At 44.0% G+C, this 15,414-nt stretch overlaps 1 protein-coding gene across 1 annotated transcript; it reads right to left on the bottom strand.

The window, feature by feature from the left end:
- Positions 1–1,414: 1,414 nt before the first annotated feature.
- LOC126334876 (allergen Cr-PI-like) lies at positions 1,415–15,206 on the bottom strand. Its single transcript, XM_049997575.1, has 9 exons — positions 15,003–15,206; positions 11,784–11,917; positions 11,536–11,694; positions 11,287–11,464; positions 9,590–9,987; positions 9,345–9,503; positions 9,136–9,264; positions 4,594–4,909; positions 1,415–1,921 (listed from the first exon to the last, which is right to left on the bottom strand). Exons 1-9 carry the CDS (start codon positions 15,088–15,090, stop codon positions 1,518–1,520), a joined length of 1,965 nt encoding a protein of 654 aa, XP_049853532.1. The 5' UTR covers positions 15,091–15,206; the 3' UTR covers positions 1,415–1,517.
- Between the last annotated feature and the right edge of the window lie 208 nt (positions 15,207–15,414).

The following is a 15,414-nucleotide window of genomic DNA, read 5'->3' as shown; positions in this document are numbered from 1 at the left end:
TGTTATTGTTGTTGTTGTGACAGCAGAAAATGGTTTCCTGGGAAGTTTGCAGAACCTATGCTTGAAATTTCTTTAGCTGGGACGCCGAAGAAAACTATTTACGTCACTCTACATCGTGCACTATGGCGCACGTATAAAGTGGTACTTAATGGAGAACTATCTTGGGGGCCGCATCGGTGGCGATCGTCGAGTTCACCTCATCCCTGGTCACTAGACTGATCAGTGGGATGCTAGTCAGGAAGCGATGTGTAAAACCAAAAACTTGAAACAAGGAAACAATTTCTTGTTGTGCGCACGTTATGCAGAAACCAATCACGTTTAGGAAGACAGAGAATGCCTGGACGATCTCAGAATACACTGAAGTTCACGATGGAAATTTTCTACGTGTGTTGATTGGAAAATCACAAAAAATATCTAGCAATTAACGATGTTCTGAGCTAATATCACCAGTGCCGCCCCACTCTTTACAACTACAGTTATTTCAGTTGTGTTTGTAGTTGTGGTGTTCAGTCCCAAGACAGGTTTCATGCAGCTCTCCATGCTACCGTATCCTGTGCAGGCCTCCTTATCTTCGAATAACCGCTGCAACCTACAACCTTCTGAATCAGCTTACTGTATTTATCTCTTGGTCTCCGTTTAAGATTTTTACCCCTCCCACAATCACACATACTTCCCTCCAGTACTAAATTGGTTATCTCTTGATTCAGAATATGTCCTGTCAAGCTCCCCTTCCTAGAAACAACAATTTCACAGAAACGGTCAAAAAGAAGGGACATCATTCTAAACTCTCTATACACTTGTTGATATTAACTTGGTATCGACAAGTACTTTTGAAAGAAAAAGAAAGTGGAAAACAGCCGAATATCTGGTCTTACATGTGTGGATATTGGTTGTAACTGACTCTGCCGAGAAAATAAGTGAAAAAATCTTTAACCCACTCATCCCGCAAGCTGGGGTTTTAGAGTGAGCTAAGTGTTGCTACCTAGTGGATAAAACTAATAGCTTTTTTAGGACGCCCACGCTTGTGATTGGTGGTCTGTGGGACTTTGGCCGTTCACTAACGTAATGAAATGAAATACATACAGCCGTCGTTTCGATGTTATTGCAGTATGTTGCAACCAGTTTGAGTGATTCAGTACATAATCTTCACGCCTTAGCTGGTGCTGAGGGGATGAACTTCAATCGTATAAACGATCCTACCAGTAGCTAATATCTATGAAGCGGGATCCGTAGAACAGTGTGAAAGCGATGTTATGTCTGTAGCCATCAACCTCTAACTGACAAGAGAAACAATGAAAACAGGACGTCCGAACAACCGCACCATTTCTGACGAAATCGATATAGAGATGTCATAATACAATAATTGAGAAGGAAATTGTGGTGACGAGGGTAATGAAATAATATCGAAAGGTAATAGAAGAGCGTATAAAATGTGTTTATTTGATTACCACCTAAGTGACAGAAAGGGGACACTAGGGCAGCAGGCGTTACAAATCAGCAGACAACACTGTACTGCTTCAGGCAGCGGCGGCTTCTTCGGCGTTCCTGTGAATGACGACTGTCTCGCCGAAGTGCGAATTGGACACGTGGAAGTCTAGCTCGTTGATGGGCCTGTCGAACGGGAAGAGGGAGATCTTGGCGCCGACGTCGTCCGTGTACGGGGTGCTCCTGCTGATGGTCTTGTGCGTGAACGGGGTGATGATGACGTAGGTGGTGAGCGGCAGGCCGCTGCGGGTTCCCCTCGGCACCGCCAGGCGCTCGATGTCGCCGTACTTGTGCACAAAGTCGTCGATGAAGGGCTGCTTGCCGCCGGCGATGGCGGCCTCCGTGGCCTCGTACAGCTTCCTGTAGCTCAGCGGCAGCTGGCCGTAGTAGTTGAAGTCCTTGGAGTTCCTCACCAGCTCGTTCTCTCCCTTTTTCACTGCAAAGAGGACGGAAGTGATGAGGGGTAGTAGAAATGATATTAGTCATAAGCTTGGCATCAAAAATGGTGCCCGCGAAACAGACAAAGTTTGCTTTGGAAATCTGTTATCAATAAATTTCTTCTGAGTGTGTGACCTCGTCATTTTATGACTAAGCTATGGGAGGTTCGCTGGCTGTTGTACGCTAATGAAGGCTGCTTGCAATAGCAGGCATAACTTCGGTAATTTTATCACATGCAGAAGAATTTTACTGAGGTAGTCTGTGTATCTTCAAATTATGTGCATGGACGTAGAATCATGCAAATCATTATTTACATTCCTCTTCATAATGACCACTCCTCATTCATATAAAAGAGACTTTGAGTGCTTTACAGTATTAATAGCGTCCCACGTAATGTGTGTGTGTCTCCGTTTCATAAGCACCCCTTCTAAGCAAGGAGCATATAACAGGGAGTTTCTCACATGCAGAGAACACATCCCTGGCCAAGAGAAGTCTACTACTATTAAACGGTCTAAAACTAACAATTCCCAAGCACACCACAAAAAGTAAGGAAACAAATTTCGTTGATTGTTGTTCACTTTTATCAACAACATAATCTTTAAATGTGGTAGGTAATGTACAAGTAGGATCCAGAACTCGAAAATATCTTTCAGCTACAACGTATTTTACGTAAATTGTACTCCGAGGTGAGGGGTATCGCCAAAAACTTAAAAAAAAAAAACTTAAATTTCGTTGACTTTTGTTCACAATATAGTTTTCGTATAATATGTATATGAGCCTTGTTATACACATATATTTGTGTGTCAGACTGCAGCGCTGAGTGGCCGCGCGGTTTGAGGCGTAGTGTCATGGACTTCGCGGCCTCTCCCGCCGAAGGTTCGAGTCCTCCCTCGGGCATGGGTGTGTGTGTTGTTCTTAGCATAAGTTAGTTTAAGTAGGGTGTAAGTCAAGGGACCGATGACCTGAGCAGCTTAGTCCCTTAGGAATTCAGACACCTTTGAACATTTGTGTGAGACTAGATTATGGTATTTTCAAACGTTGCCTTAAAGTACCCACCCCTCACCCCAACCGGGTATGCACAGGTTGATCTGCGGCAGATATTTCTGATAATATACGCTAGGGGTACTGTATGTAAGTGAACCATGAGCTGTGTGAAAACGAGAACGGAATAGAATCGAGGCGTTTGAGCTGTGCCGCTATGAAAGATGTTGAAAATACGGTGGACTGATAACATAAAAAACGAGGAAGCTCTCCGCACAGTGAGCTAGAATAGCAGCATGTGCAAAACATCGACAAGAGTAGGGGCAGTACAAGTAATGTGTTAAAACATCAGGAAACAGGTTCCTTGATACGAGAGGTAGCTGCAGAAGGTAAAAAAGTTAGAGGAAGACAAATGTTAGAAGAAATCCAAGAAATATTTTACGGCGTTGGGTGCAAATGTTCCTCTGAGATAAAGAAGTTGGCAGAGGAGATGAATTACTTACTGGTGAGCCGCATTAAGTCAGTAAGGATAATGATGAAAGAAATTATAGGTGGACTACTGGCGGTTCTAATATTGGGATATGGGGCAGAAAACACGCCTAGTTAAGGGGTTGTTTTTATGCTGTATATAAGTTATAAAATGGTGGCGGAAGACTGAGTGCTAGCAGTGCACTGAGACTAGACAGATAAACGAGGTAATAAAAAGAAGAGGGCCTATTTAACGTCCAGTCAATACAGCTTGAATTTTAGGAGAAATGGGTGAAATAGATACCTCATTTCCTAAACATTCGCTATCCGGACATTCACCTAAAGTAGTTTGCGGAATTCACGGAGAACATACGTCTGATCGACCAGACAGGTATTAGGAATCCACAAATCCAGAATACAAGTTCAGGTCCTCAACGAGAGTCACACTTCACTCAGAATAGTCATTATTTTATATCAAATTATTTGGTGTGCCCATTTTCAGCAACAAGTGTGTAAGTACGCGATGTATATATTCAAACGGCTTTTTGTTGCAATCAAATTTTTACTAAAGCTACAGAGGCTTTCATTCTTCTGTATTAAGCCATCGTCAGTGCATTTAATATAGTACTGGTTCCTCCTGCCTAAATCTGCTACCACCAGATCAGAGGAAAGGCAGATTTTGGCAGCACAAACGAATAGACTAATAAATCCACTAAAGACGCCTTAATCTGAAAGGCATCTGAAACGTGAATAACATTAGGTTGTAGCAAGCAAAAGGCATCAAGATTTTGAGAAATGAGTATTTCATATGTTGTTAGAAGATGAGCGAGCTGAAATGCTTATATGCATCTATTTTGTCTCACAGAGTATGAATCAACGACGCTAGAACATACCAGCTGAAGGGCATAAGTACAGTGACGATTTTACAACACTCTCTCAAAGTGTACACCCTTATTTACTGTAAACATGGCGTCTAATAGCTATGAAGTTCAGTTTGAGAATGCCTGAAGACTACACGAGGAGTTAAAAAAAATGGCAGAGGTGAAGCTGCGAGACAGAGGGGAGATGGTGGCAGTGGATTGTGTTAGTCAACCCTAGATAGGTCAGTCGGTAAGAACACTGTTTCGGAAAAGGTAAGGTCTGGGATAGAGTCCCATTCAGTCTCTTTAGGTGTAGTTTATGAAAATTTACTTTAGAAGAAGCCTGTGGTAAATAACTTACGATTGAAGACGAAAGAGTCGATGTAGACAAAGTTGTGCCTCTTCTCGTTGAGCGACAGCTCGTTGCCGTAGACGTCGTAGCGCGGGCCGATGAAGAAGCGAACGAAGACGTCGACGTCCTTGTCGCTGGTGACCTTGACGTGGTAGTTGAAGGGCTTGTGTGTCAGGCGCGGGACGCGAGCCACGACGTTCAGTTTGGCGCCCTCTTCGATGCTCGCCACCGGAATGGCGTTGTTCAGCTCGAAGTCGTAATCCTCAAAGTAGGTGACCAGCTTGTCGACGGTCAGGCTCTCGACTTTCACGCCGGGCAGAGACAGCTGGTGCGTAAAAAACGGAAACAATGGGAGGGTGTTCAGTGCTTACATACTGCGTCACTAGGTCTGCTGCAAGCCTTGGAGCAGCCATAAAAATAGGTCATAGGTATAACATACGGTGTAAGTCGCAGGAAGCATAACATACGGTTTTGGGTGGGTCATATATATATATATATATATATATATATATATATATATATATATATATATATATATATATAAAACAAAGATTCCAGGACTTACCAAGCGGGAAAGCGCCGGCAGACAGGCACATTAACAAAACACACAAACACACACACACAGAATTACTAGCTTTCGCAACCGATGGTTGCTTCTTCAGGAAGGAGAGGGAAAGACGAAAGGATGTGGGTTTTAAGGGAGAGGGTAAGGAGTCATTCCAATCCCGGGAGCGGAAAGACTTCCCTTAGGGGAAAAAAAGGACAGGTGTACACTCGCACACACATACACACACATATCCATCCGCACATACACAGACACAAGCAGACATATTTAAAGGCAAAGAGTAAGGGCAGAGATGTCAGTCGAGGCGGAAGTACAGAGGCAAAGAAGTTGTTGAAAGACAGGTGAGGTATGAGCGGCGGCAACTTGAAATTAGCGGAGGTTGAGGCCTGGCGGATATCGAGAAGAGAGGATATACTGAAGGGCGAGTTCCCATCTCCGGAGTTCGGATAGGTTGGTGTTGGTGGGAAGTATCCAGATAACTCGGACGGTGTAACACTGTGCCAAGATGTGCTGGCCGTGCATCAAGGCATGTTTAGCCACAGGGTGATCCTCATTACCAACAAACACTGTCTGCCTGTGTCCATTCATGCGAATGGACAGTTTGTTGCTGGTCATTCCCACATAGAAAGCGTCACAGTGCAGGCAGGTCAGTTGGTAAATCACGTGGGTGCTTTCACACGTGGCTCTCCCTTTGATCGTGTACACCTTCCGGGTTACAGGACTGGAGTAGGTGGTGGTGGGAGGGTGCATGGGACAGGTTTTACACCGGGGGCGGTTGCAAGGGTAGGAGCCAGAGGGTAGGGAAGGTGGTTTGGGGATTTCATAGGGATGAACCAAGAGGTTACGAAGGTTAGGTGGACGGCGGAAAGACACTCTTGGTGGAGTGGGGAGGATTTCATGAAGGATGGATCTCATTTCGGGGCAGGATTTTAGGAAGTCGTATCCCTGCTGGAGAGCCACATTCAAGGTCTGATCCAGTCCCGGGAAGGATTCTGTCACAAGTGGGGCACTTTTGGGGTTCTTCTGTGAGAGGTTCTGGGTTTGAGGGGATGAGGAAGTGGCTCTGGTTATCTGCTTCTGTACCAGGTTAGGAGGGTAGTTGCGGGATGCGAAAGCTGTTTTCAGGTTGTTGGTGTAATGGTCGAGGGATTCAGGACTGGTGCAGATTCGTTTGCCACGAAGGCCTAGGCTGTAGGGAAGGGACCGTTTGATATGGAATGGGTGGCAGCTGTCATAATGGAGGTACTGTTGCTTGTTGGTGGGTTTGATGTGGACGGATGTGTGCAGCTGGCCATTGGACAGATGGAGGTCAACGTCTAGGAAAGTGGCATGGGATTTGGAGTAGGACCAGGTGAACCAAAGGAGTTGAGGTTGGAGAGGAAATTCTGGAGTTGTTCTTCACTGTGAGTCCAGATCATGAATATGTCATCAATAAATCTGTACCAAACTTTGGGTTGGCAGGCTTGGGTAACCAAGAAGGCTTCCTCTAAGCGACCCATAAATAGGTTGGCATACGAGGGGGCCATCCTGGTACCCATGGCTGTTCCCTTTAATTGTTGGTATGTCTGGCCTTCAAAAGTGAAGAAGTTGTGGGTCAGGATGAAGCTGGCTAAGGTGACGAGGAAAGAGGTTTTAGGTAGCGTGGCAGGTGATCGGCGTGAAAGGAAGTGCTCCATTGCAGCGAGGCCCTGGACGTGCGGGATATTTGTGTATAGGGAAGTGGCATCAATGGTTACAAGGATGGTTTCCGGGGGTAACAGACTGGGATATTTCTAAGCTGTTCTCTATTGTGTATATTGACTTGTATTATCCCCACTTGTTTAATGTCTTCTTCTGTTTCACTGATCGACTTTGTCTTGTTTTTACTCTTATTTACTATGTCAAAGATGTGCCTGATGAGCCTGCTTTCATTCATCCTGCTCAGATGTCCATAAAATTTCATCCTTCTCTTTCTAATGGTGTCCGTTATTGTTTCTGTGTCTTCGTAAATCTCCCTAGTTGGCCTGTTCTTCCAAATTCCTTTCCGAAACACTGGTCCATATATTTCTCTCAGAATTTTTCTTTCCTGCTTTTCAATCTTTCTGGTCTTCGTATGACCATGAATCACTGTAGTTTCTGAAGCATAAAGTGCTTCTGGTAGGACTACTGTGTTGTAATGCCTTAGTTTCGCATTGACAGAAATAGATTTCTTTATTATAGTGATTCCAGGTGAGCTTATATGCTTTATGTAATCTGGAGATTCTGTCTTTAGTGGCTATTGAGTGCAGTCCTGATAGTTGGATTATCTCTCCCATATATCGGAAGTGGGCAGCTTGTTCCACTTTCCCATATTGAGTAGTAATGGGGAGATAATCTGCAGGGTTGTTTTCCATGTACTGTGTTTTCTCGTATGAGATTTGTAGCCCAGTTTTCTGTGATATTTCGTGTAGTTTTTCCAATGCAGGTTTGGCTTCCTCTCTGTTGTTCGTTAGAATTATATATATCGTCCGCGAAAGCCAGCCACTTCACCCTGATTCTCTGCTCTTTTTTAATCCCAAGCTGTATTCCTTTTATTTCCTTTCCCATGTCCTCACAACTTTTTCCAGAACCATATATATAGTCTCTCCTAAGAGTAGTTAGCCACATTTTCTCTTGTGTTTCAGCGGATATCTTCAATTTAGTTTAGCACTGTGTAGCAGGAGTCAGCTCAGGCAAATAATGCTCGTAATGTCTTTCATGTGAGGCACAGTGTCGATGGAAAGTGTCCGTTTGTTTCCCGTTAAAAACGAAATGATTTTCAAAGCGGAATTTTACGTGTCCACTCGATAGTGCGGTGCAGGATTAGTCTAGGTCGATATCTGTTTTATCGATATACTCATTTATTAACAGGGACAGAAAAGCGCGAGGAATAACCAGTACTCCAGCGATGACATCTGTACCCCGACCCACGCCGACTGCTACCGCAAAGCACGCAGCGCTGCCAAGTCGCTGCTGGATTTTTGTGTTTATTCTTCGTATTTTACTGTCCCTGTAAATACCTATGCCTAAAATGAATATCGTACTAGGCTAAACTGAGACCACTCTATGGAATGGGCAGATAGAATTCCAATTTAAAAATCATTTTGTTTCGATTGGGAAAAAAAGAACGTCGCTTATCGTTGACACTGTGCGTCCCGTGAAGACGTGGTGAGTAGTATCTCTTTGCGGTGACTCCTACTACACAGTGCCAAAACAAAATTGAAAGTATCTGCTGAAGCACCAGGGAAAACGTGCCTGGTGACTCTTAGGAGATGCACCCTGTATAATGTAATGTAAGTGATGCATAAAAAAAAGAAAACATGCATGTCCAAAGGAACTTTGCATCGTACTTCTGAACAACAAGGGCACTCTAATATCGTACTCACACGTCGCCGCCGTGCAAGCGACTTTCAGTTATAAACTTTTCCCCTGCCTACGGAAAAATACATATGTACGAGTTCAGGTTGTAGACACATTTTGTACGACATATGGGAGATCGTGTCTTTCCGAGGGCCGTCCCCGGATGGGGAGGCGACGGCTCGCAAGAAATCCAGGTTCGAGTATCGGTCTTGCACAAATTTTCACTGTCGTCATTCCATTATACAGCCGACGGTTGTCCCCACTCGCAAATGCGAACACAGTTCGTGGTTGTCACATTTCGTTGATGCCACGGCTAGGAAATACGGTGGCTCCTCTGTTGTAAATTAAAGTGCTTAATCTTGAAGGCAATGGAATTTCTGATATGACTAGTAGCTGCCGATCCGAAAGTAAACTTGCAGGTGTGAACCGTTTAAGGGCCCTGAACAACGTGAGGCAAACAATTAACAATATCACACATTTACTAGGTAGCGGCGCGAAAAATGTATATCAGAGAGTGATCTGAGTATTTTCTGTTGCTTACTGAAAGAAGCTCCGAATGATAATATTATAGCCAGGAGTGAACTACCTAATTGTACCCAAACTGTGCGTTAAAAGTCTGTGTCTCTTACCTCTTTCTGTGAGTAAGGTGGAAGGTGTTTCTTGAACTGGTCCAGTATAAGCGCAATTCGCTTAACGATCTTGTAGTACAGAGGAGACTTGAAAGTTGATGCTGGTCTGTCCAGAAGTGAGGGATCCTCCTAGGAAGAAAGTATATTTGTTCCAGTAATGTCGTGTCCAATGAACTTTAAGAAACAAAATCATCATTTATACGTCATACCCCGTGAAGATGGTCACCGTCGTGTCCCAGGTACTTCAGAAGGCCGTTGTAGAATGAGCCGTAGTAATCCTTATTGATGGAGTCTGCGTTACCTTCCACGAGCCGTCCAAAGATCTCAATGTTCAGTGGATCGCGAAGAGAGTATTTCTTGAATTCGGACTGCAAACAGAGATGTAAAATGGTTAAGCACAGCTTCTAAATTAACGTTGAAGATTATTGTGTAATAAGAGCAGGTTCCCACTCACGTCAAATACGTAGCCGAAATCGACCGCTTCCCAAAGTCTTCTCTCCAGTGTGCTGAGGTACTGAACGAATGGGCCGTAAGGCTTAGATCCAGGGACGGGTCTCTTGTAGTCGACGGGTTCGATGTCAGGCAGGTGGTTCGAGAGCCTCTCCAGGTAGTAGCGGCTGAGGGTGGCCTTGATGCCGTAGTAGAAGTGGTCCCCTCTGCGGGTGTAGTTGGCCTGGTTGTACTCGGCCATCTTGGCCCAGAAGGGATAGCGGTAGTGCATGAAGTCGAGGTAGGCGCCCAGGCCGATGTCCTCGGTGTAGTAGGAGAGGAGTTCGTCAGCGTTGTGGGCGCGTGGGTAGCCACTGTAGTTGGCCCGGATCACGTATGGATGGTCCTTGTCGAAAGTCTTGCCTGTTGTGGGACCAAGGACACTGATCATTCACTCATGTAAGTACTGACTTATTCTTTGTACATGACCTGTGATAGACATTCCGAAATTGATTACTGTAAAGTAAGACTCTCCAGTTCTGTAAAATATGTAAAGGCAAAGTCAGACTGCAGACAAGGCTGCATAGGAGAAAAATAATTTATGGTCTGCGTCCTTACAGAGTCATCTTAACGCGCATACGTTCGTATGTTGACCTAGAAGCTTTCGAATTACTGCGAAAACATGAATACCAATCTTTTACATTTCAAGATTTTTAATCTGGAAGCTGGTCGTGTGCACAGACTAGAAAGCATATCTATCAAGCAAGTGCTCCCATGTCGGTATTCTAACTCCTACTTTAAATAAATTTAAAAATGCGCGACATCGGTTATGAATGTACAACCAATTGCTATCAGAATTTACACCACCAATGTCTAACAGAACTGTTGCTGCTCCATATAAGCCCTTCGTGTGTCCTCAAGCTGCAGATCCAGTCTAGTTCTCTGTACTGTTATCGGTTAACAAGGAAAGGATTGAATGTATTGCTTCATTTACATTTGGAATTTAATTAGGTCATCTTATGTAAAGCAATAGTTTCATCAGTTTTTGTAAGACATGTGTGCATCTATACTTACGCCTTTTGTATTAAGACAGTAAGTGGAAAATGTGAACTTTGTAATACAATTATTCCAGTAGTGGTGCCTGTTAGTTAATCGTGTATCCTGGCTGTAAATCAAAAGTGCTGCATTTGTCGTAATTACAGGAACACGTAAGTTCATTCAGTACGAATCTAATACATTTAAGGACCGTATGTGATGAACTTTTAGAGAATTTCTTCTAATTAAACATTGTTGGACAAATTTCGAGAATAATATAAAACCCACTTTCAGCATACGGAGAGACTGGAGTACAAGACAAAGCAACGTCGATTAGACGTCTACGATGGCATGTAGACATATAGTCCACAACTATACAGAGAAAGTCAGGGAAAAATTATGGTACAAATTACTCTTTACCACATATTTTACTTTGACTTGAAGAATACTGACATAGGTTTCAGTGAAGAAATGAATTACCAGTGACATCATGTCGCCTAGTGACGTTAACGGTAAGACCAATATCATTTCAATAGATATGACTTGCGGGTTGTAATATTTTTGAAACTCCGAACTATTTCATAGGCTACTAATATTGAGACCAGAAGGGGACCACACTATAGCGCTTGAGTAATTACTTTGTATGGTAAACAAAGTATATTGAAGAAAGTAGACTGTCACGCATACCTTCTAAAGTTGCTCCCCACGCCTCCCTGATGACGTCAGGGCAGACGTAGAGCTGGGGGTAGATCTCGTAGAAGGGCGGCAGAACGACGTCGAAGAGGTCATCGCGGTGCAACTTGGCGACGTTGAGTGCGTACACGAACAGGCCCTCGTTCAGGTGTTCCCTGGCCCAGACGGCCGTCTGTACATACAAAGCAAGCGTCAGATTCCTTCTACTGCAGGCTGGTACTCGGAATGAGCAACGGTACCCACCTTGAAAAAGGTGTCGAAGTCCTTTGCTTGGTACAGGATGTCGACGAGCGCCTTAGCCTCGAGCTGGTCGTATTTGTGGTGTACCGAGAACTGCTCTCCGCGTTTCTTGAAGAACCCGTGTGCATAGTACCTTAAGTACGTCTTGACAAGCTCTGGGTCCTGCAGCAAAGGATATCCTCAGCAACACGGCACTTTCCGCGGATAAACTCAGCCTAAACGATATTCACATGTTTGGCTACTCTACGTACCTTGAAATCTCCAGCGTGTTCTTCAAGTTTAAAAGAACTCGCGATCTCCTTCAGTTCAGGGTCGAGTATAGGCTGTCCGACGTGCCATAGGATCTGAAGAAGTCTCTTCTGCCTGAGGAGGAAGTCCTTGTCAGCTGCAAAATGTGATACAATGTGGTCAGTTTATTCATGGACAGTTGTTACATATCACGAGTGATAGGATTAATCGTAACGCGACTGAAACCGTTTCCTTATGTAATGCAACAATTTTTTACAAAATCGATTTTTAGTTTGCTAGGTCACCATTAAATGAGAGGTGACGGTCGCAATGGCAGATAAAATAACATAAGACTAACAGGGGTATTAGGTAATTGAAAAAGCCATGATATTTAACCGAAACACTCTCCAATAGATTCCTTCCAGAATGCAGAACTTGTACGTGTTAGGTACATAAGATGACTTTTTAATATCAAAGGATACCTGAAATTCCGTGGGTGTGCAGCTACTGAGAATTTCGCTTGATACACTGTAAGTAAGCGCGCTGAAAATTAGCAGCGTTACTGTACACCGATTATCCTCATACAAACACACGATCGGAATACGCACTGTTTTTGTCGTCCATTAGTGATCTCTGTGGCGTGATACTACCAAGTCACAGCAGTATGAACAGTCAAGAGATGAAAACTGAAGTTGGATTTGTATCTTCAAATCTAAAATCAGAAACCGTATTTCCAAAAATTTTAAAACAATTTTTGTCTTGTGGCTGTTCATAAGTAGGAATGATATATGGCATATCTGTTCGTGAAAAACGTTTCTACCGTTGTTGGCGAGGATGCGAAAATGCACGAGAATAATCCACAAAAAAGATTAAACTTTATCATGAACTTAGTATTTAGAGCAAGTGAAATGGATGCTCATTAGAAATGCCACAGAGTGCAGACTATAATGACCATCTGATATTAAGAACAGAAGGAAAATTATCACTCGCTTCTGAAATATTCGTCACAATTGAATAACGTTCTATGGTCGTACGCCAACGTTGTGGAAGAGCACGTATTCCCTGCTGGTTGAAGCCCTTGTCCTGTAGGCGTAGCCATGTTTTCACTGCATGACTGACACTCTCATCACCTTCAAAGTCTGTTCCCCTTAGAGAATCCTTAAGCGGCCCGAAGACATTGAAGTCCGAGGATGCCAGGTATGCTCCGGACGGTGGATGAGGCAATGATGTCAAACCCGAGTGTGGCTGATCATGAAGTTCTGTTCTTGCATTTCCTGAGGCTGTAACTTTGTTTACCAATCATCCATCTGTACTCGTATCAACTGCAGCATTGGCACAGACTGTACACAAGCGTTTATAGATGTTTACCACGGTTTCTTTTTCTGTACACAAGAATTCAATAACAGCACCCTGTTTGTGACGTGAGTCCTATGTAGACGCCATTTTGACGCTTTACTAATGATCTACCATCTCCCAGAATGGTTCGAAGCTTCAACTGCGTACAGAACAAACATAAAATGTCAAGCACGAACAAGGACGATTGTCTATGTATACTGATGGCTTTTTTTTAAAAAAAATGTGGGGCGTTACGTATTAAATGGCCCTCTTATATATATATATATATATATATACGCACATAGACACAGTGTGTGTGTGTGTGTGTGTGTGTGTGTGTGTGTGTGTGGGTGGGTGGGTGGGTGGGTGGGTGGGTTGGTGGGTGGTTGGAGGAGAAGGCAATCGGCCGTTCCCTTTCGAAGGAAACATTCCGGCATTTACGTGAAGCCACTTAGAGAAATCACGGAGAATCTAAATAGTCTTCCAGAATGCGAGTTCAGAGTGGTAAACACTGGGACAAGTTACTCGATTTTCCGTGATATCGTCAAAACGATGCAACTGCATGAAGTAACACACTAAATAGTTACAGACAATTTTAAAACTAAAGCAGCCACAGCTATAGCAGTTATAAATAAATGGTTGACTTTTAATACGGTGTAATCCGTGTTTACATACAGATGCTAAAAAATTTACAATATAAAACTAAACGAAAAGTCTAATATTCCGAAATAGCTGTATTTATTGTAGTCGATTAGAGACTGACACACCTGGTTTCTCAATTTTTGAGATGCATCTTCTGGTGAATAGAATGCTACGTCATGTGGTATGAGGAGCTATTACAGTACGCCCCAGAGTAACATTTGGCGTGGCTAGGCAAAGTCACTGTTGAATGTTCGGTCTGAGTTAAAATATCGGTAGACTGTCATCCTTTAAGCGATTAAGACATGATCCTGTAGGCCTGTGCCGAGCGCCATCAGTTGATCGATATAGGTCCACAGGTCAAATGGTGACCGCTCATCGGTATTTTAACACAGACTGGACATTGATTACAGATGATGGTTTTACCAGCTGAAGAGGGCCAACCGCTACTCTGTGGCATTCTGTAATAGCTTCTTACAACATGCGACATATCATTATATATACCAGACGATGTAACATAAAAGTTGCAAAACCGGTTGCGTGAGTCTCTAATCGATTTCAATAGATACAGTTGTTGCGCACTATTGGACTTTTCATTCAGGTTTATATTTTATATGTTTTAAGTGGCGTATGTGAACACTGCTACACTGTATGAATAGTCTATGAATTACGTAAAACTAAGTAGTATTGGAAAGAGCTGGAAATAAAAATAGTTCCTAGAATGAATATTATTAGAAGGGTCACATTAAGGACAGACAGGAAGATACTTTGAAACAGTTTACTGCCTTTGTAAGGAGCGGCAGGAAAACCTGCAACATGTAAAATAGATTATTTATATTGGTGGGTGTAGGAGGAGCGAAGCGAAATATAGGATATTAAATTAATATAAGGACAGAACACATAGCCGTGCGGGATTAGCCAAGCGCTCTAACGCTCTGCAGTCATGGACTGTGCGGCTGATCCCGGCGGAGGTTCGAGTGCTCCCTCGGGCATGGGTGTGTGAGTTTGTCCTTAGGATAATTTAGCTTAAGTAGTGTGTAAGCTTAGGGACTGATGACCTTAGCAGTTGAGTCCCATAGGATTTCACACACATTTGAACATTTTTGAACAGAACTAATAAAGGAGGAAGTCAGTAAAACGTCGATGGAGGAAAATGCATTGGGTCAGGAACAAACGACGAATTTGAGATGTACTGTACGTCTACCTGTGGTAGCTACTTGCAACAACACAACGGGCGGACGCCAGGGGGTTGTTGGCAGCTGACTTACCAGCGACGTGCGGTGCAGGGTTGATGGTGGCAGAGGCCAGGCCCAGAAGGGCCAGAGCGGCCAGCAGAAGCGGCACGGCGGTCCTCATGGTGCTCGTCGTGTCCTGTGCGTCTACGCCGAGTCGACGGTAGACGCTCGCCGGCGCCCGCTTTTATACGAAAGGCGCGCGCGGGTGTTGGCGTGCGCCGCGCGGCCTCTTCTGCCCCCCTCCCCACGGGCCAGCCACACGTGGCCCCTGCTACTAAATGATAACTCAGGCCACTAGCCCTCGGACCACGTTTTTCTCCTAGCCGATACAGTTCCTATTGCCTCACACGTGTCCCTGTGATATCCTGGCGCTGGGAAACTGCTCCGGACTTAGAATCTCAAATAGTTCGTCTCGAGAAACGCAAATTCCCTGTACGATTTACGA

Source organism: Schistocerca gregaria, chromosome 2, assembly GCF_023897955.1.
Source record: "Schistocerca gregaria isolate iqSchGreg1 chromosome 2, iqSchGreg1.2, whole genome shotgun sequence".
Classification (NCBI taxonomy): Eukaryota; Metazoa; Arthropoda; class Insecta; order Orthoptera; family Acrididae; genus Schistocerca; species Schistocerca gregaria.
The sequence above is the reverse complement of the archived record's forward strand: the minus strand, read 5'-3'. Positions and strand labels throughout refer to the sequence as shown.

Bases quoted from the DNA above. Each gene is read 5' to 3' on its own strand.
- LOC126334876 (XM_049997575.1), bottom strand. From the start codon at position 15,090: ATGAGGACCGCCGTGCCGCTTCTGCTGGCCGCTCTGGCCCTTCTGGGC. The intron at 9,504-9,589 runs GTGAGTGGGAAC...CTCTGTTTGCAG, and splicing joins ATTTCGGCTACGTATTTGAC to TCCGAATTCAAGAAATACTC. The intron at 9,265-9,344 runs GTATGACGTATA...CTTTCTTCCTAG, and splicing joins ACGGTGACCATCTTCACGGG to GAGGATCCCTCACTTCTGGA.